A 26008-nucleotide genomic window follows, 5' to 3' on the forward strand; every position below is an offset into this window, starting at 1 on the left:
CAAGACACAACTAAAGTTAGGTGCAGTCGTATTATTGCCCCGTTGGAATGACGCTCCTACCACACATAACGCGAACTTCACTCAGTAAGCTGTGTATTGAGGAAAACACAGGATAGGCATACTATTCACCAGCTACTCTGCCGGGGTAAAGTAATGACGCATTACGGCCTTCACACGAAACTAGATCCCACCAATGCTGCACCCTCCTTCCCGTCATGTTGATTATTTGCTGGCATTCTGGGCATACCTGCAAGGACACCGCTAAACTGGCATGAGCAGCTCTGTGGCTTACGTGACCAGGTTCGTAGATTAACAACAAATGATCACGAAACGGTTACTATACAACGTACGGCACCCGTTTGGTCCGACCGAAAATGTACTGAACATGGGAGGTGTTCCTGTCGGATTGCAGCGCTTGAACGCTACGTGAAAAAAAGTCTACTTACTTTATGTACCCAGCTCTAAGAAGTCATTCCCGATGACACGAAACATCGATGCAGCAAGAAAATTGAGATGTTGTTTTAATTTTTACTATTTTCAATGAATAAAGCATCATTTTATGAGGGCAAGTGGAGAGGGTAATATAAAGCACTACACTTTGAAATAAAGTAATGCTGTAAGCTGTCTTCAAGGCCTGTTTAATAGTGTGAGTCGGCTTCAAGATGCTCTAAAAACAATATTCTATCTCCTCTCACAAAGGTACACAAAGGTAAGAACAATCATTCCCAATGAAAACATGAAGACACTCAGCACGCACTTACCTCTACACGAGGTGCGTGAAACGTGAAAAAGGAATACTACGTGCGAATAATTTTGAGGGGAACCTACACATTCACTGTACAAGTTTAATTTTGTATAGTTAGACACAATTTTTCTTAGAACCTGACGTGGCTTTAACTTACGCATAAAAATCAGGTTTGCAGCTTCGAATGGAAGCGTTTCTTCGTTTACCGTTTCTGCATAATGATAAAAACAATATTGCTGTTGCAAAATAATTAGTCTTCTTAAAGACCCTTTGTGAGGCCTACTTTTTAAAATTTCAATGCGCTTTGTGACATACACAAAAATTGTGTATTTGAAACTGGTAGGCTGGTTACAGTACTTATCAATTCACCTGGGCACCTAGGGCTGTTAATAGCTAACGAGCGCTCATTAAAGCATCGTTTACATCTCGTTTTCTTACATTATCTGGCAACCACATCATACCTTTTTTTGCTTCTGCGTTCTTATACTTAATGCGAGTGCCTAATTACAATGGGCCAGCCGTTTCCGAATGAGCAGCGTTCTTTGGGTGTTTTAATTTCTCATTGTTGACACAGTCTCTTGCCAGATGAGAACCTCTGAGTCAATCTCAGCGGTCATTGCAGTTGGCCCTCTGAGACTGGCCCGCTGACAATGAATTAAAGTAATAAATACTACGAACATTTAAAAGGAACGAATTACCTGGATGTACAACAATAGGTAGGAAAGAAGGCTCCCGGGGTGCGGCTTGACACAATCAAAATATTTAAAAGGGACACTGCAGTCTCCTGCTTGGCACAGGCCAGCAGGAAAACATAAAACCACCTCACGTCAGAAAGCCACGCCCTTCAGATTTCTAGGTTAAAGGATCAGGGCATCCAGACAGCCTGCAGGCACCGGATAGCGAAAAGATGTTCCAGTCTACCACAGGAGGAAGGAGGCAAAACGAAAGGGAAAGAACAGAAAAAGAACGGCGGTTGCGATTTCATATATCATGGCATTTCACACAGGTCAAAAAATCGTGCAGAAAAAATCTTGCACCGTGAAAGTGGTTCTCTCAGCACCGTCAAACATAAAAGGCCAGTGCTAAAAAGTGAATGGAAGGCAGAAAGGTAAAAAATAATGTGATGTGAAATAGAGGCAAAAAATTTGGCTCACGAATACGATTCTCCCTACCGTAAAATTTGTGCGCAGATCGAACTGAGTCTTGTTAGCGAGGGCGCATGCTTGCTGCGTATCACGAAGTGATGGCAGCATCAGCGACCGCAGGCCCCAATGCGCGAGATATACTCTGGCGTGGTGTCGTAGCGCGCCGCCGCGGGGGACCATGTCTTGCGCTTTTCGAAATAGCCTTATGCTCCGTTTTCGCGTTCGCTCTATCCTCAGTGGCCTCTCCGTTATCTCTCTTACCTCGTAGCGTGTCGCCGCCGGATAGAAAAAATTAGCAGTGGCTTAGCTCAGCTATGCCAGGCCATACGAAGCCTGAACTAAGGTTCAGGAATCCAATGCAATCCAATCCAATCCAGTTCAGTCCAGTCCAGTCATTGCTCCTCGTGCATGCGGAGCACGGCTTTCCAGGAGCCACGTGCAACGGCTATCAAGCGGCTACGGCGCAGCGTCAGGCTTGGCTACTGCGCAACGGAGGCGCACAGCTGGGCACGTGCCGGCGCCAGTGCGTCTGCCGTGGCTATGACGTCACTTCTCTGGAATGCGCAGACCGGCGAATGTGCAGACCCAATTCTCTACAAACCCGTACTCCAATTGGATTGGATTTACAAATCATTCTAGTACAGTCCAATTTAATCCAATTCAATCCCCTATAAACCCAGTCCAACACAATCCAATCCAATGCTCCTCGTGCTTGCGCAACACGGCCCTTCAGGGTCCACGAGAAACTGCTCAACCCCGGCCAGTGTAGCTTACGCTACATTATCTCGTGCCGTCTTGGCATACCTCCTCCCCCTGACACTTTCGCCCTATTTTCCTCCTCCGGTTTCTTGCTAGCGCTGTTTCGTCTAGTTTCGTGTCCTTCTCGTTCGCTTGGTGCATTTTCCTTCTATTTTCATCCTCCGCTGTCCTGTTCGCTCGTCTTCGGTGGCCTCTTCGTTATCTCTGTTCTCTCGTAGCGCGTCGCCGCCGCAGAGAATGTCTCGCGCCATCCCGGCGTATCACCCTCCCCCTCACACTTTTGCCACAGTTTCCTCCTGCTCTTTCCAACTCGTTCTATCTCATTTGCCTCCGGTGTCCCCTTCGTTCGCTCGGTTACAAGGGTCGACGGCGCCGCGAAACCACAGGAGCATGTGCTTAGGTGCTGCGCAATAAAATGTATCGTTTGTCAGTTGCACGTGGTACACAAAATACCACTGGGGTGTTGAAAAGCGCATATCGACAAATAAGAAGGTACGTGAGCGAACTCCCTAGGGAACACCGCTCCGCAGACCAGCCAACACAGCCAACGAGCAATTTATCACGGAATAGCAAAACTTGCAAAACGTGCGGGTGCACAACGCAATGTTAGGACACGCATATCTTGATACGCAACAAAGGCAAGATCACACACGAGATCATAGACACCTATCACACAATCACTGAAGCGGACGAGTGCGTGAGCATGCCGTCAGTCCTGGTGTCTAATGAGAAACGAAACTTACCCTGCAGATATTACCTTGCACGCAGTCTTTCCCGCATGCCCATTGCAAGTATTTTCGGTTATGGTTGCCGTATACTTAGGTCTGTCCCCTTGACTTGGCTGTTATTATGTTTTTTGTCGTTTTTACTGCTAAACATTATATGTCTAACACCCCTGCACCCATCAGCTTTAATTCCGGTGAAGCCGGTTTACTCGACCCCGCTCCGGGGCTCCTCCTCGCCCCTCTTTCACAAATGATATTCCCCTCGTCTCATCAATTCTTCTTCCACAAGTTGCGCAACAGGCTGAAAACGGCGGTAGTGCGTTATCAAAATATTGCGGAGAATCATAAGAAGCGCTAATGGGCTTAAAAACGGCCGAAAGACACCATCGCCGAACATGTAGTAGCCGCCGTTGCCGCCTGTAATGGACTTTTCCTAGTACCGGTCCTCCTAGCGGCCGCCACGACGAACTAAAACTGTCAGTAAGGCAGGCCCCCCAAAAATTCAGGCTTTCCGAGAACTCGTGCACCTAATATCCTGGTCCTGCAGTCCCTCCCTGACCCATCCGTCACCCCTACCTTTCGCATGAATGTCACGGTAGCAGGTGGACGCTCCCGCCACTAATCTGCAGTGGTCGAATTAAGTGCCCCTTTTAGGGGCGATGCCCCTAAGGGGCTCGGGCTGTTGACGTCTCCTGTTGTCATCGTAAGCATCGTCTCATGTAGTCATGGTACTAAAACAGCGGGACACTCGATTACGCCTCACGCTAGAACTCTTCGTAACGCGTACTAAAAAAAATACCGGTACACTTGTTTACGCCTCGCGCTGGAACGCTTCGTGATTCAAAGACAGGTGACTTTTACAGCAAAGCTGTATACCTCTACCCCCAACAGTGCCATTTCCGTGAGAGAAAACGCCAAGTGCCAAGAATACATTTATTCACTGCTTTCTTCGCCCCTCCCCAGGTTTCACGTTGGTGGCGATGGCCCATAATTTGTTCTTTACTTTTTTTTATTTTCATTACTCCCTCACTGGCAGCCATGTGCTCGCAGCGTGGTCAGCCTGCAACGTCTTTGCCCCTTTCCTTGGGAAGCCTTTTTTGTACGTACGTCCGAACCGACCACGAGCTCTCGAAAGAGAAAAAATAAAAACGTGCAGTGCTAGTCGGCATAGCAGCTCCCGAAGCAGACAGCTAAGAGAGGCCCTTTTATTCATTTTGGCGGAGGCGCCCACCAATAATAGCTGACCGTCAGCATGCGTATGCGCAGATAGCTACTGAAGAAAGGTCCATTTCACCTTGCCGAGCAGCTTCGAATCCCTCCTGGTTGAAGAGCAATGTGCCCGACTGGAACCACGGAATGAAAACCATCATTCTTCTTCACCTTGAAAAAGTTTCTGAAAGAAATTTTCGGAGGTGTATTTCACGCCTAAGCTTGCTCCCATCACCGTTTGCCGGTTTATGCCTGCCCGAGTTACGGGTGGACGGACTGCGGCGTGCACGCAGAGCTAGGCTTCATGACACTACCGATTCTGGCCTGATGTGCTGGTTGGAGATTTAAACATCGAAGTATCACGAATCAATTTGTCCTGTGAGCTGTCCTCCTAGTCGGGTGGCTTGGGTCTGGGTTGTTGTGTTACACAGATGCCTATACCGGGAACGGAAACAGACAGCCCCATGTTTGTCTGCTAGAATAAAGCTTGAGGCCTTCATGCGTTTAACCCGCTATGGTACGGGCGCATGTCTTTCGCTTCGACGAAGAACAGCAACAATTGAAGAAGCGTCGGCCCGAACAGAAGCGCGAATCTGCTCTAAAAGAACGGAAAACTGAGGCCACCAGTGTTGCCTCCTAAACTTCCAGCTCTTGCAGTAGGCTCGAATTCCTCCAGAATGAACAGCAACCTGCCCGCTGGTAACGCCGACGTTAGCCAATATCCCTCGTTCAGCTTAAGTGGCCTTCAGAGCGAGATTTTGGACGGTCTCTAACACTTTTAAGCACGCGCACATAAACGGTCGTCGTTTTATGCGTGCACGGGTTGGGAGTTGAGGGGGCGTACAAGCGTAGCTATACGCTTCATGCCCTTACTGATGACATGACATATACCCTTCATGCACTTACTGATGACTTATGGACGAGATTTAAGGAAATAAGTTTTTATTGCCTCAATACCTTCATACCAAACAAAGTTAGGAAATCTCGTAAAAACAATCCCTTGATCACGCGCGAACTTTTGCACGCGAAAAGAAAAGTGAAGCGTTTGAAGCGTAAAGCTGCCTGTCCGAGCATTATCAGTGTTGCGCAGTCTAACCTCAAAGATGCCGCGGTGTGCGCAAGGCGACGTTATTTTGAACAGACCCTGCCAGACTTTATTCGCTCCGCTACGCATAAATTTTGGACTTTCCTGCGAAAAAAGAAATAAAACGATTCAACGAATGCTGCATGAGGGCGTAGAAATCACTGATTAGCATAGCTTTGCAGAACAGTTGAATAAGTATTTTCACAGCGTTTTTCTTAAATCTGATGATGCAATGCCTTGCTCCGTATTATCATCCGCAATGGAAGCTGATATTGTGTCACAGCCTGGGGTATTTTCCATATTGTTGAACCTCAAAACGATAGCGTCGACCAATCCTGATGGCATTCCGAATATTTTTTTGCGCCGTTATGCTGAAATTATATCCAAATTTTTAGTAATCATTTTTCGAGCATCTCTTTTGTCTGGTGTTGTACCTGAGGATGGGAAATTAGCCCGTATAGTTCCAGTATTTCGAAAAGGCGCCGAGACGCTGTTTACTAATTACCGTCCAATCTCTCTGACTTCTAGTTGTAAACTTCTCGAACACATTATAGATGACTACATTATAAATTTTTTAAACAGAAACAACTTATTATCTGACTGTCAACACGGCTTTAGAAAAGGATTTTCCATGGTCACGCAACTTACTTCTATTGTTCATGATTTTGTAACGTTCTTGATAAAACTGGTCAAGTTGATGTTATTTTTCTAGATTTCCAGAAAGCTTTTGATTTAGTTTCCCATGTTCACTTAATGCACAAGTTAAAAGTGATTGGTCTTCCAGTATTTGTAACTAATTGGATCTCTTCCTACTTGTCGAACCACTTCCAACATGTTTGCATCGATGAACATTCTTCTAGTCAGCTTCCTGTTCTTTCGGGTGTTCCACAAGGAAGCGTGTTAGGCCCGTTATTATTTCTAATTTATATTAACGATCTTGTAACGCTTATTAGCGATCCCGTGAAAATTAAAATATTTGCTGATGACTGTATCCTATACACAAAATAACATGTCCTGCAGATCAACAAATGCTGAACAGAAACCTTTATTATGTTCAGGCGTGGTGCGACAAATGGGGAACGAAGCTCAATGCCAAAAAATCCGTTTTTATGAATATAACTTACAAAAAGAATAAACTGTCCTTCCCTTACAATCTTCCGTCACAACCGTTAGAACAAGTATCAGAATTCAAATATCTTGGCGTCACTATAACAAATAGTTTGAGCTGTAACAAACACGTATCAAACCCATGTGCAGCTTCTTTCCGAAAACTTTGCTTCCTCAGACACAAGCTTAAAAAGGCCCCAGCAAACGTTAAGCTACTCGCCTATACATCCATAATTAGACCGCGACTGGAATACGCCTGCACTGTCTGGGATCCTTACACTAAAAGTAATATTAATGCTCTTGAAATGATACAGCGTAAATCCGTCCGATCCATTTTTTCGAAATATCGTCCCAGTGACTCGCCGACAAGAGTAATGGAAGAGCATGGCATTCCATTACTTCAAGCACGGCGTCAAGTTCAAAGGTTAAAATTTCTATTATTGCTTAAAAATAACCAACTTTCACTTAAACCCTAGGAATTCCTTCAGCCACTAACTTCCCGACAAACACGGCATAGACACCTCGAATCTTTGACTCCGTACAGTGTTCGAACTAACATTTTTAAGTTTTCCTTTTTCCCGCATACAATTACAGATTGGAATAAACTAACTGAATCGGCTGTGACCAATATTCACTCCCTTGAACAATTGAAATTCTGAATGGCATTGTTTTGCGATTTTGATGCATTCTTGTGTATGTGTACAATCTATTTCCAACAGTGTGCCACGTGTATTGGTATTTTTGTAACTTTGGTGCATTCCTGTATTTTTTCAAACTATATTTTAATCAGTGTACCATGGGTATTGTGCCTAAATGTTTTTTCCCCCTTGTGATGCGCCTCTTGCTTGGACCCTTCAATGGGCTTGCAGTATGTTTTAAATAAATAAATAAATAAAATGCCCGTTGTGCTGGCGGAAAGTATAAACGTGGGAGTCAAACTGCATAATGCGACTTGTCCGGTGCTCTCAGTGGTCGAGCGCACTGGGTTGGTGTGTTACAAAAAGAGTGGAATGTCTGCGACGCGGGAGGGCAACAGGTGGGCTCCATGTTTGTCCGCTAAAATTTTGATCGGGCCCTTCCAAGTTTCATTCAGATAACTGGCTAGGATGTAGGCAATTCCAAAGTACAAACAAACGTGTTTTGTTTCGTGCACTTCATGGACTGCGTCCAGCTTCGCAGGTCATCCTTCTTCACAGAGTGGAAGGGTACTATTTTTTATTTTTATTGCTGTCCAAGCGCAAAATCACGTCTTGTAAATATAATTTACGTGTCTATCGCCTTATTGTATTCTGTAATAATAAACCGCCACAGGTTTCAGCTTCCTCCCAGTCTTCTTGTCGCCCAATCGGTCGTAGTGAACCCAGCGCAATTCAAGAGGAAGCAGTACCTCGTAGCCCTAGTATACGTCCTTTCAAACTTTATTTCAGCACTCATTGGATTCCTCACATTCGAAGCAGCGTTTTAAATCAATGTACTTCTTGAACCAGCACCCAATTTGCAATTGTTTTTCTAATAATATCCGAACCATGCCTGACTGATTGACGGAATTCAGGACGTCTCCATTTCCGCGAATAATCAATCCCCTTCGAAGGCATTTAAATCAATGTTTCACAATATCGTGCTACCTGACATTCTTCCGGTTGTGCATGTCTGTATATCGATAATAAATTTGTTCTAGCGAAGCTCAGTGGAGGACACGCCTCCTTGTTTCAGAGTGAATGGTCGCCGATAAAGTGCCCCGGCTGTCATATCCCAGGCATATCCTAGGCATCCTAGGCGACGTATCGCTGCCAAACGTTATTAGAAATTACCCTACAAAATATTGGAACTACATGAGGGCGAAGAAAAAACCAAGCTCTGAATTACAAATTCTTGATGCAATAGTTGCAGATCATCAGGCCATTGCTCATCATTTCAACGACTACTTTCACAGTGGATACTCATATTCTCAACCCTGCACCGCAACAGCTGCAACTACAGAATCCTCAGATGCCGACTTTATTTCTTACCGGGGTATTGTTTCTATGTTATTAAACTTGAAACCAAAGACACCCTCGGGTCCCGCTGATATTCCAAATGCATTCCTACGCGGATATGACGAGTCTTTGGCTAAATGTATTGTTATGTCATACCGTTCTTCCTTCTTAACCGCGAAAGTTCCGAAAAACTCGAAGATAGCCCGAGTTGTGCCCATTTATAAAAACGGCTGCCGCTTTTCAGTGGACAATTACGACCCATATCATCACTATCGACGTGTTTCAAAATAATGGAACAGTATAATGCCAACGACATAAACGATTTTCTCCAACGTAACTTTTTTCTAACCAACTATCAGCCCGGATTTAGGAAAGGGTACTCTACATCCACACAATTAGTTGCTGTTATGCACTCCTTCCCTTCGGTGCTAGATAGTAATGGCCAAACTGATGTAATCTTTCTGGATTTCAGTAAGGCTTTCGACAAGGTCCCCCATCATAGTTTAATCTGGAGATTAATTAATATTGTACTTAATTATATTGAATTAATACATATTAGATTGCGGAATACCAAGCTTACCCGCCGCGGTGGCTCAGTGGCTAAGGCGTTGCGCTGCTGAGCACGAGGTCGCGGGTTCGATTCCCGGCCGCGGCGGCCGCTTTTCTGATGGAGGCGAAAAGCAAAAACGCCCGTGTGTACGAGATTTCGGCGCACGATAAAGATCCCCAGGTGGTCAAAATTAATCCGGAGCCCTCCACTACGGCGCGCCTCATCGCCTGTGTTGCGTCGGCGCGTTAAACCCCACAATCAATCAATCAATACCAAGCTTATCGTAAGCAGTTTGTCTCACTCGGTGACGAAAAATCGGACTTTCTTCTAGTTCACTCTGGCGTTCCCAAAGGAAGTGTCGTGGGACCATTGCTTTTTTCACTTTTTGTTAATGATATTGTGTAGGAATCTTGCCTCGGTGTAGAAATGCGTTTATTTTCTGACGTCTGTGCCCCTTTTGTAAAGTCAGCGGCCCAAATGACCAGGAAAACCTATCTAGAAACCTCAGTAGAATGACAAATCGCTGTTCGCGCTGGGGAATGGTTTTAACACTGATAAAATTCTCCTAAAGCGCATCACTCGCAAAAAACCAGAATTGAGCTTTAACTACATTTTGGGATCATCACCTTTAAAAGAAGACACTTCTGTAAAATATTTGGATGTGACATTCACGGATCATTTATGATGGAACGATCACATTGACAACGTATATTCATCTACATTTCATAAGGAAAAACGCCCTTGTGGTTCAGATTTCGGCGCACATTAAAGATCCCCAGGTGATCAAAATTAACCTGGTGTTCTCTACTACGGCGCGCCTCATCGCTTGTGTCGTCGGCACTTCAAACCCCCATTATCAATCAATCATTTCGTAAGTTGTGTTTCTTAAGACATGAACTTAAAGGCGCTTCCTTTAATGTTAGGCTGCCGAGGTAATATTCGATCGAGCAAATCTCCAGTACGCGTGTTTTATTTGAGAACCGTTTACCTCGTCAAACATCGGCAAGTTGGGATAAATTCAATTGAAAGCCGCCAGATTCATATATTTTAAATTTTCCCTATAACTCCATATGAAGCTTACTGAGTTATTAAAGTTTCCATTACTCCAGGCACGTCGAAGAACACTCCGTTTAGATTTATTTTCCCTTCTCATCAATACGAAGCTTGGGCTGAACCCCAGCATTTAACTAACAACCCGTCGACAACATCTACACGCCATGATCACCCGGAATAGTTTACGTCATATTTCGCTCACACAGACCTATTCATGTATTCTCTGTTTCGCCAGACCATAAATGATTGGAACGCCAATATTCAATTCTGTAGTCTTAACTCCCTTACTTGATGTTATCATGTTTCATGTGTGTTTTGCATGTTCTTATTGTAAAATACATGTAATGCTTCGACCTAATAAAGGTCTGCAGTACGTATGTACGTCAACACATAAAAAATATCATTCCTCCCCCCGTTGATTGTGCCCCTCACTCCAGCGCCCCGTATGGTGGCTGGCAGAGTAACATCCAACCAGCCCTGTACGAAGACTCCACGTTCAAAAAAAGACCAATAATTTCGTTCTGTGTTTCTGTAACCTTTTACATCATTATCACCAGCCTATCTACGCCCACTGCAGGGCAAAGGCATCTCTTATTATTCTCCAATTACCCCGGTCCTGTGCCAACTGTGACCAATTTATCCCTGCAAACTTCTTGATCGCATCTGCCCATCTAACTTTCTGCCGCCCCCTGCTACGCTTACCTCCTCTAGGGATCCACTCTATTACCCTTAATGACCAACGGTTATCTTGCCTTCGCATTGCATGCCCTGCCCACGTCCATTTCTTCTGCTTAATTTCTACCAGTATGTCTTTAACACGCGTTTGTTCCCTGACCCACTCCGCTGTCTTCTTGTCCCTTAAAGGTATACCTATCATTTTCCGCTCCATTGCCCTCTGAGTCGTTCTCAATTTAAGTTGAACCCTCTTAGTGAGCCTCCAAGTTTCTGCCCCGTAGGTGAGTACCGGTAAGATGCAGCTGTCATACACTTTCTTCTTAAGGGACAATGGTAGGCTGCTATTCATTATCTGAGAATGTCTGGCGTATACACTCTACCCCATTCTGAACCTTCTAATTATCTCTGCCTCTTGGTTGGGTTCCGGGGTCACAACTTGGCCTAAGTAGATATATTCTTTTGCCACTTCCACTACCTCGCCCCCTATCCCAAACTGCTGTGCTGTCCCAAGGTTATTCCCCGCACGGGGCACCTTGAGTAATCTTGGTGACGGTGAGTGGCGACACCGCGCACCCCGAGCACTCCATACTTAAGCTGTCACCTACCGTGGCTAGAAGTTGAAAGGTGAAGGGTTAGAAGCCGTGAACAGTGGCCGTCGGAGCCTTGGTCAAGCTCCGGCCGATGGGCTCCCTGCGTGCCTACCAGGCAGGGAGCTCCGGGACCTCTTTGACTACCAGGGTAAGGTCAAAGGAGAAAGTACCCCCGTCTCCCTGCTTTACAATGTATCATATGGCATTTTCCAACCCCCCCCCCCCCCAAACGTGATCGGCCCCCGAAAAAGGGCCGCACCGAAGTTTCTTTTCCTCCTTTGCAATCGATCTCTCTCTCAAAGCCTGATAATTTCTCGCGGTTTTTGATCATGGAATCTGTTGACAAGACAAAGCCCATCACTTCCCAGTCGGTGTTTCTAATCTCCAAGTTTCTTGAAAGCCTTATCGGAAAGTCGTACAAGGCTAAGAAACTCACAACGGGAGAAGTTTTGATAGAAGTAGAAAACAAACAACAATCCTGTAAGCTCCTCAAGCAAACGCGCATGGTAGATATTGACATCAAGATCACGCCCCATCGCAGCCTCAATAGCTGCCAGGGCGTGATCTCTGATCGGGATCCAATGAATGAGACTGAAGCAGATCTGCTCGAGGGGCTCCGAGATCAGGGCGTGACAGTAGTGAGGCGAATCACCATACGCCTAAATGATGAAATAATTCCAACCAACCACATAATCTTGACACTTGACCGCGCTAACCTTCTTGAGTCGGTCAACGCAGGTTTCTTGAGATGTCCAACCCGACCCTACGTGCCGAACCCACGCCGCTGTTTCAAGTGTCAGCGGTTTGGGCACGGCACAACCTCTTGTCGTGGTAAATTGACGTGTGCAAAATGTGCAGCACATGATCATCTAACTGACAATTGTAAATCCGAGAACTTCACCTGTGCGAACTGCCAAGGACCACACGCTGCCTATTCTAGGGAGCTGTGAATTGTTCAAACAGGAAAAACAGATAATTGCCTTGAAAGTCAACGAAAACATCACCTTCCCAGAGGCGCGGAAGAGGTTCGCCTCTTTCCCCCCTGGGGAGGTACGCCGACGCAGCTCGCCGGGGGTCGGAGCGGCGTCTTGTTTCGGCGGGGACCCAGTACCGAGAGTCAGACTTGGTCCCGGCCCCGCCCCCCCCCCCCCCCCCCCCCCTGGGTTGCCTCTTGCAGCCCGTCCCGCCTCCGCACCGCTCGCTCATCCAGCAGCGGCTGTGGTGGCAACAACGTCTGTTGGGGATGTCGCTGCATCCACTTCTTCCTCACCACCGGCCCAAAGCACACGCAAGGGCACGGAGGAGATGGAGGCAGACGCAGCGACCCCCTCGCCTGCCTCACTGCCTGTGCCATCTGTGGTGCTCCCCACGCCTTCGGCACTGGCAGCGCACGCAAAGAACACCCGAAATGGTACCACGTCAAGAAGGGCCCAGTCCGCTGGGCACCCCCTTGCCTTCAGATGACAACATGGACGTCGAGCCCTTCCGGCTTTCATCGCAGCGGAAGGAACGGGCTGCGACGTCCAGGTCAGTAGAGAAGGCCAGAAAACCCCTTCCAAGAGTCCAAGCCCCGAAAGACCCTACATAAATAATCACACTCCAGTAGCTCTGAACACATAACAATGGTAAGAGAAAATATTGTTCAATGGAACTGCAGAGGCCTTCTGAATAATCTTGACGATGTGTGTGAGATTCTGCATGCTAATCAGCCAAGTTTAATGTCTCTCCGAGAAACACATTTAAATTCAAATCAATCAAATTTCTTAAATAGCTATATGGTATTCAGAAAGGATAGGGTTGGCTGCACACACTCTTCGGGTGGTGTAGCCATAATAACCAGGAAATCCCTTGCATGCCACCCTATCACTCTGAACACCATCCTCGAGGCTGTAGCAATACGCACAATATTTTTAATAGGTTGATAACGGTATGCTCTATATACATTTGTCCTGATATTGTGCTTTCTAGCTCTGTCTTCGAGGCGCTGGTTGACCAGCTGCCCGAACCATACATTCTAACAGGCGACCTTAATGCTCACAATTCACTTTGGGGCTCTTCTCGTACGGATGCCCGGGGTCGCCTAATAGAGAGGTTTCTTACATCCTCTGGAGCATGCCTTTTCAACAATAAACAGCCTACATATCATAACATAGGACACAACACATACTCATGTCTTGACTTGGCTATTGGCTCGGCAGTTCTCTTTCCTCTTCTCGAGTGGGGTGTGGGAACTGACCCATATGGCAGTGACCACTTCCCCACCTCACTTACATATATAGGTAAAGGCCCAAGCAGTTCATCTTCCCATAATAGGTTCAATGAAGCACGAGCTAATTGGAACACATTTACAGAGGATAAAGTCGCACAACTCCTCATGGCGCACATCCTCGACGCCGCCGAAAAGTCCATTCCCCACGCCTCTGGTGCCCCGCGCAACCAGCGAAGGCCGTGGTGGAATGAGGACTGTAAGCGGGTGCGAGAGGCCCAGAACAGGGCGTGGGGTATCCTTCGTCGGTACCCCACGTCAGGAAACCTCCTCTTGTTCAAACGGGCCAAGGCGTTAGGAAAACGTGTGCGCCGTGAGGCAAAACGAGAGAGTTGGCGTACATTCATAACATCAATTAACTCCTACACAGACACACGGAAAGTATGGACAAGAATACGCAAACTCAAAGGACAACAAACGCACAGCCTGCCTCTGGTCAGCACAACAGGGGACACACTCGAAGACCAGGCTGACACCCTCGCACAACACTTCCAACACCTGTCCAGTTCAGCACACTACACAAACACTTTCATGAAACACAAACAAACGGCCGAAAAGAAGCCTATACTAGATAACAATAGGTCAACATCTTCTTATAACTCAGAGTTTTCACTGCATGAGCTGAGGGCTGCTTTGAGCACGTGTAAACCCTCAGCTCCAGGCCCAGACAACATCACATACACAATGATACAACACCTGCACGCAGACACTCTTCTAACACTCTTACACCTATATAACAAGATATGGCTTTCGGGGCACATTCCAAACTCTTGGAAGGAGGCTATAGTTGTAGCTTTCCTGAAGGAGGGAAAGGACCCGTCGTCCTCCTCAAGTTACCGTCCTATTGCCCTGACGAGCTGCCTGTGCAAGCTCTTCGAGAAGATGGTAAATCGCAGGCTCGTGTACGTCCTTGAGTACAACGGTCTTCTTTAGAGCAGCCAGGCAGGCTTCAGGGTGGGGCGATCGACGAACGATCAGCTGGTAGCTCTTGATTCGTACATCAGGGATGCCTTCGCGCATAAGCAGTATTGTTTAACTGTGTTTTTCGACCTTGAGAAGGCATACGACACCGCTTGGCGTTATGGGATCCTTAGTGACCTGAAGTCATTCAGTGTTTCGGGTAACATGTTGAACACTCTTGTTAGTTACTTGTCAGACAGAACATTTCGAGTAAGAGTTGGTTGTGCACTCTCAAGGGTTCACGTGCAAGAAAATGGCGAGCCACAAGGTGGCGTGTTGAGCTGCACTCTCTTCATCGTTAAAATGAACTCTCTTGGTAAGGCACTGCCACCTACAATCTCTTATTCCATGTATGTAGATGACGTCCAGATATCCTATAAATCATGCAATATGTCAATCTGCGAACGTCAAGTCCAGCTTGGTGTAAAGAAACTTGCCGGCTGGGCAGACAAGAATGGTTTTAAATTGAATCCTGTAAAAAGCTCCTGCGTTGTGTTTACCAGGAAGCGCGGGGTCCATATGAACCCAGACATTACTCTTAATGGCGTGTCGCTTCCTGTGAACAAAGAGCACAAGTTTTTAGGTGTGGTGTTTGACAACAAACTCACATTCATTCCCCACATCAAGGAACTTAAGCATAAATGTCTCAAAACAATGAATATCCTTAAGGTTCTCTCCCACCAATCCTATGGTTCCGATAAAGAACTCCTGCTGCGCTTGTATACTGCTTCGGTTGGGTCTCGTTTGGACTATGGCAGCGTGGTGTATGGGTCGGCGAGTAAAAAAGCGTTACGAATGATTGACCCAGTGCTACACTTGGGGCTTCGTCTCGTCTCGATGCTTTTCGCACTAGCCCTGTCGAGAGTCTGTATGTCGAGTGTGATAAGTGGAGCCTTGAGAACCAACGAACGTACATGGACTTGCTTTATGCTTTTAAAATTTCATCACTGAATAACCATCCTTTTTATCCTGTCTTTAACGATACATCAACATCTCTGCTCTTTGCAAATCGCCCATCCGTTCCTCTGCCCTTTTCACTCAGAGTGAGAGAGCGAGCCTCGGATCTCAGTGCTTCGTTTTTGGATGTATACAGGTCACCCTTTTCAAACAGTTTACCGCCTTGGGAAGTTCGCCCTGTGTCGTGCGACCTTTCTTTTATGAGACTTTACAAAAATCGGGTACCAGGAGCTGCAATACTGCAGCACTTTGTCTTTGCAGTTTAAATACACATGTGCAGAATTTTATAGTGACGCTTCTAAAACCTCCACTATGGTGTCGTGCGCTGCTCATGGTCAAAATTTCCATGCAGCCAGAACCATGAGCGTGCACACAACAATTTTTTCAGCAGAAGCGTATGGAATTTTACTGATTGTACGACACATTCTTGAAAATCAAATTCCCAATTCCATCATCTATACAGATTCTTTGAGTGTTGTTCGCGCACTGTCATCGCACAAGCCCCACAAAAACCACATAGTTAATCTTGTATTCAGCGCTATCATGTCCGTGTATGCAGAAAACCATGAGCTGGTCCTCTGCTGGGTCCCAGGACACGTAGGGACCGCTGAGAACGAGTTGGCAGACAAGAGGGCCGCTGCTGCTGCACTCAGGAACACTGTAGACATAACAACCGTACCATATACAGACCTCAAGCCACACATAAGACAACACTTGCGCAGAACATGGCAAACACACTGGGACGAACAGACAGACAACAAACTACATGTAATAAAGCCACACTTGGGACGGTACTCACCTGACTCCCACAACAGACACATGGAAGTCGCCTTGGGTAGGCTGCGGATAGGCCACACCCATGCGACGCACTCGTATCTGCTGACGGGATCTTCTAGACCGCAGTGCGGCAGGTGCGGAGAGGCCCTATACGTAGTGCACATACTAATCACATGCAAGGCACTTCACACAACACGACACAAACACTTCAGAGAACTCTACAGACAACATATTCCCCTACATGCATCGCTGTTTCTGGGTTACGATGCCATGTTTTCCGTGAAACGTGTGTTTGAGTACTTGTCAGACGTGAAGTTTTTAAACCTCCTTTCCTATCACGCATAATCAAATCTGGCCCTATACACCAGCCATCACCATTGCCGTTAATTGATTTTATTGTTATTTTGGCTTTAGTAGCCACTATTTTTTTTAGATACTTTTGTTTGGTGCTCTTTGCCCCAGCTGGCCTTGCGCCAAAAAACTCTAACCATTATCATCATTATTTTGTGCCGGCTGCATATAGGTCACACCGTGCTGACACATGGCTTCCTGTTGAAAAAGGAACAGGAACCTATTTGCGAGCACTGCGGAGAACCTCTTACTGTACTACATATCCTAATAAGTTGTCCATACCTATAAGCGGCCCGCATTAGACATTTTAGAGCTTTATACACCTTTTGTATACCCTTACACCCAATGCTTTTACTTGGTGATGAACCAATGGTACCTTTGACTAAAGTTTTTGAATTGTTCAGAGACACTGGCTTTTTACACCAATTTTAGCTACTTCATCTCACGGAACTGTTTCTAAAAATAATGATTTCTATATTTACGATACTTTGAGCAAAACTTTTCATTTACATTGATATCTTCTTACCTTGTGTTTGGCGCATTATAACCGAAAGGTTGCTGCGCAATTAAACCTCAACTTCATCATCATGTCCCGAGGTTATTGATCATTACTTTAGTTTTCTGAATATTAATTTTCAGGCCCACGGTTCTACTCTGTTCGCCCAGTGCGGAAAGCATGCTTTGCAATTCGTCCCCCGAGTTACTTAGCAAGGCAACGTCATCAGCAAATCTGAGGTTACTGAGGTATTCTCCATTAACCCTTACTCCGACCTGTTTCCATTCCAACTTTCTGAATACTTCTTGTAAACATGCTGTGAATAACATTGGAGAGATTGTGTCTCCTTGTCTGACGCCCTTCCTTATAGGTATTTTACTGCTCTCCTTATGGAGGATGATGGTAGCTGTGGACCCATTGTAGATATTCTCTAGTATCTTCACATAATGCTCATCTACTCCCTGGTTCCGTAATGCCTGAATGACTGCTAGGGTTTCGACCAAGTCAAATGCTTTCTGATAATCTTTGAAGGCTATATATAGGGGTTCAGTATACTCAGCGCACTTCTCTATCACATGATTGATCGTGTGAATATGGTCCATTGTTGGATGGCCTTCACGGAACCCTGCTTGTTCTTTAGGTTGACTGAAATCTAAGGTTGCAAAAATTCTGCTAGCAATTACCTTGGTAAGTACCTTGTAGACGACTGACAGTAAGTTGATCGGCCTGTAATTTTTCAAGTCCTTCATGTCCCCTTTCTTTTGGATTAGGATAATGTTCACGTTCTTCCAAGATTCCGGTACACTTGCGGTAATTAGGCATTGCGTATACAGGTTTGCCAGTTTTTCAAGTACAATTTCTTCACCATCCCTCAAGAGGTCTGCTGTTATCTGATCCTCACCAGATGCTTTGCCCCCTTTCATTTATTTCAAAGGCTTTCTTACTTCTTCGGTCATTACTGATAGGATGTCTACCTCCTCTGAACTACTTTCTCGTTCGGCATTGTCCTGGATGTCCCGGCTACTGTACAGATCCCTATAGAACTCCTCGGCCACTGTGACCATTTTATCCCTAATTGTGATTACATTGCTTTGCTTATCTTTCAGGGCATACATGTGATTTTTCCCCACGCCGAGATGCCTCTTCACTGCTTTCACGCTACCTCGTTCTTGACAGCGTATTCGATCATCTCCATATTATACTTCCGTATGTCAGCTGTCTTACGCTTATTGATTAACTTTGAAAGCTCCGCTTGTTCTATCCTGTCAGCTGGGGTGGAGATTGTCATGGTTTGCCGTTTCCTAATTAGATCTTTCGTTTCCTGGGAAAGTTCACCATTATCCTGTCTAGCCATCGTGCCCCCGACTTCTACTGCACACTCCGTGATAATGCGTGTAAGGTTGTCGCGGGCTTCCTGTGTCGTAAGCTCGGCTTCCTCGGTAAGAGCTGAATATCGGTTCTGCAGCGCGATCCTGAATCCTTCTACTTTACGCCTCACTGTTAGCTCATTAATCGTCTTCTTTCGTACTATCTTGTTACGCTCCATCCTCAAATCTAGCTTAATTCGAGATCTTACCATACGGTGGTCACTACACCTTGCCCTTCCGAGAACTTGCACATCCTTCGCGACGCAATGGTTATCGCATAATATGAAATCTATTTTATTTTTATGGTCCCCGTTCGGGCTCCTCCACGTCCACTTCCGGCTCTCCCGTTTACAGAAGAAGGTATTCATTATGCGTAGGTTATTCCGTTCTGCAAACTCAACTAGTAGGTCCTCCCTGCTATTTCTACAGCCCAGACCATAGATCCCAACTACCTTGTCCCCAGCCTGATTCTTGCCTACTTTAGCATTGAAGTCCCCCATAACTACGGTATACTGTGTTTTTACTTTAGCCATTGCCGATTACACATCTTCATAGAAGCCTTCCACTTTCTCGTCGTCCTGGCTGGATGTGGGGGCAAAGCCCTGTACCAACTTGAGCTTGTACCTCTTATTGAGTCTAATTATAAGACCTGCTGCCATTTCGTTATGCTGTAGCGTTCTTCTATGTTGCCAGCTTTGCTTTTATTGACTAGAAATCCCACTCCCAGTTCTCTTCTGTCCACTAGACCCCGGTAACATAGGACGTGTCCATTTTTCAGCACCGTAAAGGCTTCACCTGTCCTCCTAACCTCACTAAGCCCTATGACATCCCATTTAATGCCATTTAATTCCTCGTACAACACGTCTAGACTCGCTTCACTAGATAAGGTTCACGTGTTGAACGTTGCTAGGTTCAGATTCCAATGGCGGTCTGTCCAGGTCCAGGTATTCTTAGCACCCTCTGCTGCGTCACAGGTCTGACTGCCGCCGTGGTCAGTTGCTTCGCATCCACTGGATACTGAGGGCCGTGGATTAATTGGCGTATTCATGGGAGGTTGTGGTCATTACTACACCAGGGTGGCCAATCCTGCTCTGGTGAGGGAGTGCGTTACCGGCAATGGTCGCCGGGCTCAGGCCGCACCCCAAGCCCCTGTCTGCTATTACATGAATGCGCGGTTTTTTTTTCCGGTGGGAATTGTCCGGCACCGGGTTCGAACCATGATTTTTCTGCGCGCGAGACGGATGCTCTACCTCTACGCCACCGCTGCACCGCACGGCGGTGCAGCGGTGACGTAGACATGTAAATACACGTTGGCGTAGATACACGTCGGGGGATTAACGTGGCTATGGAAGCTTCGAAGTTAGAATTCCTATGCGGCGGGGCCAGTGGCCCACTAAAAAAGAGAAAAATAAAAAAGTTCCCCCGGGGGCACAAACCGCAACACTGTTCTCTACACACGCAGCTTATTTTCTTCCCGCGGCGGAGACGGAGATGGGTCCAGGGAGCCTTGCGAATGCTATTAAATGGTTTTCCTGCTTTCTGAGTTGGCCATTAAATTAAATACGCGGTGGGGGATTAACGCTGCTCTGGAAGCTTCGAAGTTAGAATTCCTACGCGGTGGGGCCAGTGGCCCACTAAGAAAGAGAAAAATAAAAATGTTCCCCGGGGGCGCATTGTTCTCTACACCCGCAGCTTATTTATTTTCCCGCGGCGGAAACTGAGATGGGTCCAGAAAGCCTTGTGAACGCTGCCTAATCGACACGTATTGACAATATGCTGGATTTTGGGGTTTAAGGCTCCGAAGCTCCACCGGAGCATTGTGGTGGAGGCGTGATGTCGTGGAGATCTATAGAAAATATTTTGAACCACCTGTGTATATTTACTGCGTGGAAATATGGACACAAGGGTGTTTTCGCTTTTCGCCTCCATCAGAAAAGCAGCCACCATGGCGGAATCAAACTGGCGTTGTTGGGCTCAGTAGCGCAATGCCTTAGCCGCTAAGCGACCGCGGCGTGTGTGTTGGTACAATGCACTCGGACCCTCAAGGTTCATTCACTATTGAAAGCACTGGTACAGTCTTTTACTGGAGTGTGAAGTTTGTGTGGGGTGCCTGGAATTTACCCTCAGCGGTAGCAAATCAGTTCACATCAATAAGAGCCCCATTTTCGTACTCTGTGGTACCTGTGTTGCCCACTCCCACAAAGGATGCAAATGTTACGCGTCGGCGAACTTGCCACCTATGGTTTCGTTGTGTCTAATTTACGCAATGTCTTGAGGTATGCTAATTCATCATGCAGAAAAATAGCTTGCCTCGAGCTTGTACCAAGCGAAGTTTCGTGGTTGGGCCAGGGGCTTCAACCATCGCCATAACTGAGATCTATCTTACGCTTCATCAAAAATTTGTAGTATTTCTGCTCTTGTAGGAAATTCGCTGTTTAAGAGAAGTGTCATCGTTATGTAAGCTTGTCAACTATTTCGGTGTGTTTTCCTTCCCAATGTTACGCCGGACAAACTTGCAGAAAGGTGATGACGGTGCGGGCTAACAAAAGGCACCTACTTTTATGCGCACGTTTTTCACTGTCATGTCGAATAGAAAGTGTAACGTGAAATGTACGGATACAAACATTTTGTCTGTTTGAATGCTCATATTTCAGCTACTGCAGGTTTTGCAAACAGTGGCTTCATGCCAGAGACCATCCAATTCGTGATTGCGACAATTCAGGACTTTTGGTCCGACAGGAGCCAGGAAAAGTTAGGAGAACTCTTTGCCTACTTGAAGTTAAACGGCATGACATCTGAGGCTGATGTAGCGACCATGGATGAAGGGGACCTTAAAGAACTGATTGGAGACGAACCTGCGAGAATCATCTTGGAGCACTTCATAAAACGAAGTAAGTGAGACGCTTTTGTCATTTCCATTACTGCTAAAACTGCTTGATGTACTCGTAAATTTGATTGATTGTAGGGTTTAGCGCGCCCACGCTACGCAGGCGATGAGGCGTGCCGTAGTGGAGGGCTCCGGATTAATTTGAACCACCTGGGGATCTTTAACGTGCGCCGAAATGTCGTACACATGGGCGTTCTTGCTTTCCTCCTCCATCAGGAAAACGGGCGCCGTGGCCGGGAATCGAACCCGCGTCCTCGTGCTCAGCAGCCCAACGCCTTAGCCACTGAGTCACCGCGGCGGGTTACTCGTAACGTTCAAGAATGTGCGTCGTGAAAAATTTCAGTTTTAGTCCAATTCGAAAGCACTAAAGAACATTGGAAAGAATGTAAAGTTTAAAAAGAGCCCAGTAGGGGCCCTGTTAGGTGTTTTGATTCTGTTTCGTGTTCTCAGATCAGTAATGCCAAGCAGAAACCCATCCTTGCAAGTTAAGCCACCAAACAAGTTTCACTACGTTGGCTGTGGGTGCGGTCTATTCAATCCCATATATATATATATATATATATATATATATATATATATATATATATATATATATATATATATATATATATATATATATATATATATATATATATATATATAGGTAGATATGTATATGCACACAATCCACGTGAGATGAGATCGCAGGAGCGCTCTCTGCAAGCGCCATTCGGCCGAGTGCACCTGCGTCTCTCGTTCCGCTCGCTGCGCCCGCATTTCCTGAAGCACTGTCATGGCTACCGGAACCCCCTTTAGTTAGCCGGAAATTCGCGCGAGCAGGTTCGCACCAAAGAGGTTCACAAAATGGGACGCACGCTGCTCCCCACAGCGTATCCACACAACTTTACGAGGGAGTCAATCCACGCCTGTCAGTGTGCCTGAAGGCCTCATCCAGGCGGCTTGTCCTGTGAACCCGGCCGCTTCGACATAAAGGCATTGAGACGGAAAAACCGTTAATCTACACTCAAGCCTTTCTCGTCAGTTACATGTATACGGGGCCCTTGTTCATGAGACGCGTCGTCGCGGAGGACAGCGAAATAATTTTTACCCCTAGCGGCTGTTTAACGCGCGTCGAATTCTCGGCCCGCGCTGCTTTAATCATCAGCCGCCATAAAGAAGACCCCAGCACCAGCCAGGATTGAACCCGAGTTATTGGGTTCAGCAGCCAACGTCTGATCCCCTGGGGCAGGGTGGGTGTGCAAAAATGTAGCGCTGGAAACGTCATAACATGTGCTCGTCTAGAAGGACCCGGTCTAAAAAGAACGTGCCACCTTAGCCTCAATCGTGGCGGGGAGGCACCTGTTTCTGTCCTCACAAACTGCCTTTGAGCACGTACACACACCTCAGTGGAAGACTAGGGATGCACTTCAAACAACTGTGCCGCACTTCTTGAGGTTTAAATTAGTGACGTGGAAAGCTGCGCCTGTTGGCCTATGAATAAGTGTACAAGCACATCTGTGGAACAAGGCTAAACAGAGAGCAGAAACAGAAAACAATGACTGCCTTTGTGTCGTCTCTTGCTGCTCGCTCTGAAGCGCTCATCAACTGTCTTTATCATTTAACTTAGCAGCAGCTGTTCCCTATTGAACGATATATCAACGAGGAAAGTTTGCGAAATAGAATTATGTAAGCAAGAGGTCTTGCTTACGAACCGGTATCAATATTCGAACTGATCAAATTATCCCCTTTTCCATTGACGAAGCTCAAATGCGGCGAAGTTTGCTTGAACATTTTGAGTGACCCCGCAAACTGATATGCAAGGGTGGCAGAAGTTCATTTTGCTTATGGCCCGCTAGTACCTCACGTAACATACTTCTGATAGGACTCGTCTACGCTGACTTTATAAGCTATTATGACTAAGAGACTTTTCTTTCGGTTTCGTGCCATGATATTGTTATAGAAGCAAAAAGGACGCTGTGGGATTATCTTGACTTCTTTATGGTTGCCTCAATGTGAATTGAAACTACTCCACCATTACCCTAAACTGTTTCAAGCGTTTGCACGTGTCGTTTTTCTATCATTACTTCCCTTGAAGTTGGAAAATATCCACCCTCCTATATTTGTTGATATATCATGAAGCCGCCATTGTACTTTGTTTTATTGTAATATCACGTCATTCAGATTGAAGAAGTCAGAACTGAAAGTATGAAACAAAAAGAACATGTGCATTTTGCAATCTATTCACTTCCTCAGGTGCAAACAACCCTCATTCTAAACCGGCCCCAGATGGTAGAAGCGACCACAAGTCTAAGGGCTCCGCTCGTCAGAGGTGAGGAATCCTTCATAACTTGATGTTGCGAAGGCCTCGAGAGTGCGTGAGGTTTAGTAAACTAACCTTTGCTCGCGGCGAAACGCATTTGCTCAAAGAAGAAATGACCTCCACTGCTTTGCAAACATTGAACTCAAACGAAGTCTTGTCAAAGCTTGTTGTTGCGACGACCAGAAGTAAACTTCTCCGCGTAAATTACCAAGGGGTAGGTGGGTAGTCGCCAGCGGAAATCAGCCAGATTATCATCAGTAAAATCTTGAAAATAATGTCGCAGAAACATTTAACCCTGCTTTGCCTCAGGTAAAAAAGAGAGCCAGAATTAGGATTTTCTTGGCTCAAGCTCACCCAAAAATAAACTTTTCTACAGACACTACACTAAACCGCAAGTGTTTTGAGTTCCTCGCTTTGATAGGTTCCAGTATCCTGATGAGGCGTTACTTAATATATTGACATAACTCCCTACATTCTTTTCCATTGCAACGTGTCCTCAAAACTATGCATTTTATTTGTTGCCATAAGGCTGTAGTTACGGGTGGTGGCAATTTTCCCTCACGGCAGATCCCAGCCGCTTTGGCATATACAAGAAACGTGGGGCCCCTGCCAGTTTTTCACATTACGAGATAATGGGCTTGGAGCATGGGCGCGAGCATGGGCGCGAACTATGTGGTTTGCTTCCTTGGTGTTTTGCCGTTATAGACTAGCGATACTCCAGGACCGATTGTGCAATCAATAAGAAAGGGAGGGAATATTTCTGGCTTTTTCTGTTCCTGGAAACCTTGTATCCTTCAAAGTTATTTATTTCAAACGCTATCTTAACTTCCTTCGCGATCACAAATTGTTTAATGCGCTAAGTTGCTTATGGCGGGGGTCTTTATTCATGCTAGTAACATCAGTGGGTTGTTTTGATGTAGTTTAAATATGCAATAGAGAAATAAACATTTCTTTGGAGTATACGGGGCAACAAATTTGTGTGATTGGGCATGTGAACACGAGTTGGAGCTTTAAGATAGTGCTCTGGCGACACAGTGGGAAAAATTCTGTTCGTCTGAAGTTCGCTTCCAAATAAATCAGTAACACGTAGATAGAAACCAACGTTTAGGGTATCCCAATTTTCCCCTCTCATTTAAAACAGCCAGTTGAAAAGACCTCGAGTTCACGTTTGCAGTACAATTGAGCCCGCTTATAACGAACCTGAGCGTCACGTGGCCTCCGTTCGTTATATTCCGAGGTTCGTAGTAAATGGACCACAGTAAAAAAAAACAGCAGTAAAAACACAATTTATTTTTTCGCAAAGAAGTCCGTGATGGCTGTTTGTTTCTGCAGTGCAGACTTGGTGAGGGCGGTGTACAGTTTATTTAGAGCAACCGCGTGCTCTTGGCGGATGCCCTTGACGTAAAGAAGTTGTTTAAGGTTCTCATGTAGCCCATTGCAACAGGCGCACTTATAGGCGCAGGCTCGGAAGTTTCGTCGTCGTCCGCGTCCGATTCCTCCGCATCGCTCTTGCCCCGCACTTCATTAACGATGCCCTCGTCCATGCACGGTTCCGCAGTGTCAGCATCTTCATTGGCACAAACGAAATCGTCCGAGCCGATGTCACGGCCCCCCATGTTGGAGTCGATGACTCGCTGCCCCAAGTCGCCGCCGGGAAGCATCAGGCTCGGCTTCAGGTTGCGTGTTGACGAAGCCAGCCTTGCGGAAACAATTCCGCACGCAAGTGGCTGTCACCTCCGACCAGGCAGCCTTCACCATATCTACAGCTGAATACGAGAAACTCGAAGCGGCAAGTTGGCTGACGGGCGGTCAACAGCTATGACCAAGCGCTCCACAACGCGGAGCCTATACGATGCCTTGAAGGCACGTGTTATTCCAAAATCAAGCGGCTGCACTATCAAAGTGGAAGGAAAAGCAGGGTCACTGCCGTCCTGGAAGTTTGCACGTGGTGCAGAGAGCAGTTATCAATCACGAGCAGCACGCGGCTGCCTTGCCTCTGAATGTTACCGTCAAACATGCTCAGCCACTCC

The 26008-nt window shown here is 46.3% G+C and overlaps 2 protein-coding genes across 10 annotated transcripts in view; one reads left to right on the forward strand and one right to left on the reverse strand.

Annotated features, from left to right (window-relative positions):
- Positions 1-26008, reverse strand: part of LOC144141142 (uncharacterized) — a 94127-nt gene that overhangs the window by 38521 nt on the left and 29598 nt on the right. For 2 of the 8 annotated variants that reach the window (XM_077672679.1, XM_077672680.1), the window contains exon 2: positions 4669-4767. The exons of 5 other annotated variants lie outside the window; for them this stretch is intronic. The gene's annotated coding sequence lies outside the window, so the exon portion shown is untranslated. Of the gene's footprint in view, positions 1-4668; positions 4768-26008 lie in introns of those variants that run through there. One more of the 8 variants, XM_077672677.1, reaches the window with a different exon arrangement.
- Positions 1-26008, forward strand: part of LOC144141143 (uncharacterized) — a 42700-nt gene that overhangs the window by 9191 nt on the left and 7501 nt on the right. The window contains exons 2-3 of one of the 2 annotated variants that reach the window (XM_077672686.1): positions 21447-21683; positions 23912-23987. In XM_077672686.1, the coding sequence (XP_077528812.1) occupies positions 21447-21683; positions 23912-23987 (313 nt within the window). The remainder of the gene's footprint in view (positions 1-21446; positions 21684-23911; positions 23988-26008) is intronic. The other variant, XM_077672687.1, reaches the window with a different exon arrangement.

The sequence above is a fragment of the Haemaphysalis longicornis genome, unplaced genomic scaffold, assembly GCF_048455015.1.
Source record: "Haemaphysalis longicornis isolate Haplotype H1 unplaced genomic scaffold, Haemaphysalis longicornis Haplotype H1 scaffold_6, whole genome shotgun sequence".
Classification (NCBI taxonomy): Eukaryota; Metazoa; Arthropoda; class Arachnida; order Ixodida; family Ixodidae; genus Haemaphysalis; species Haemaphysalis longicornis.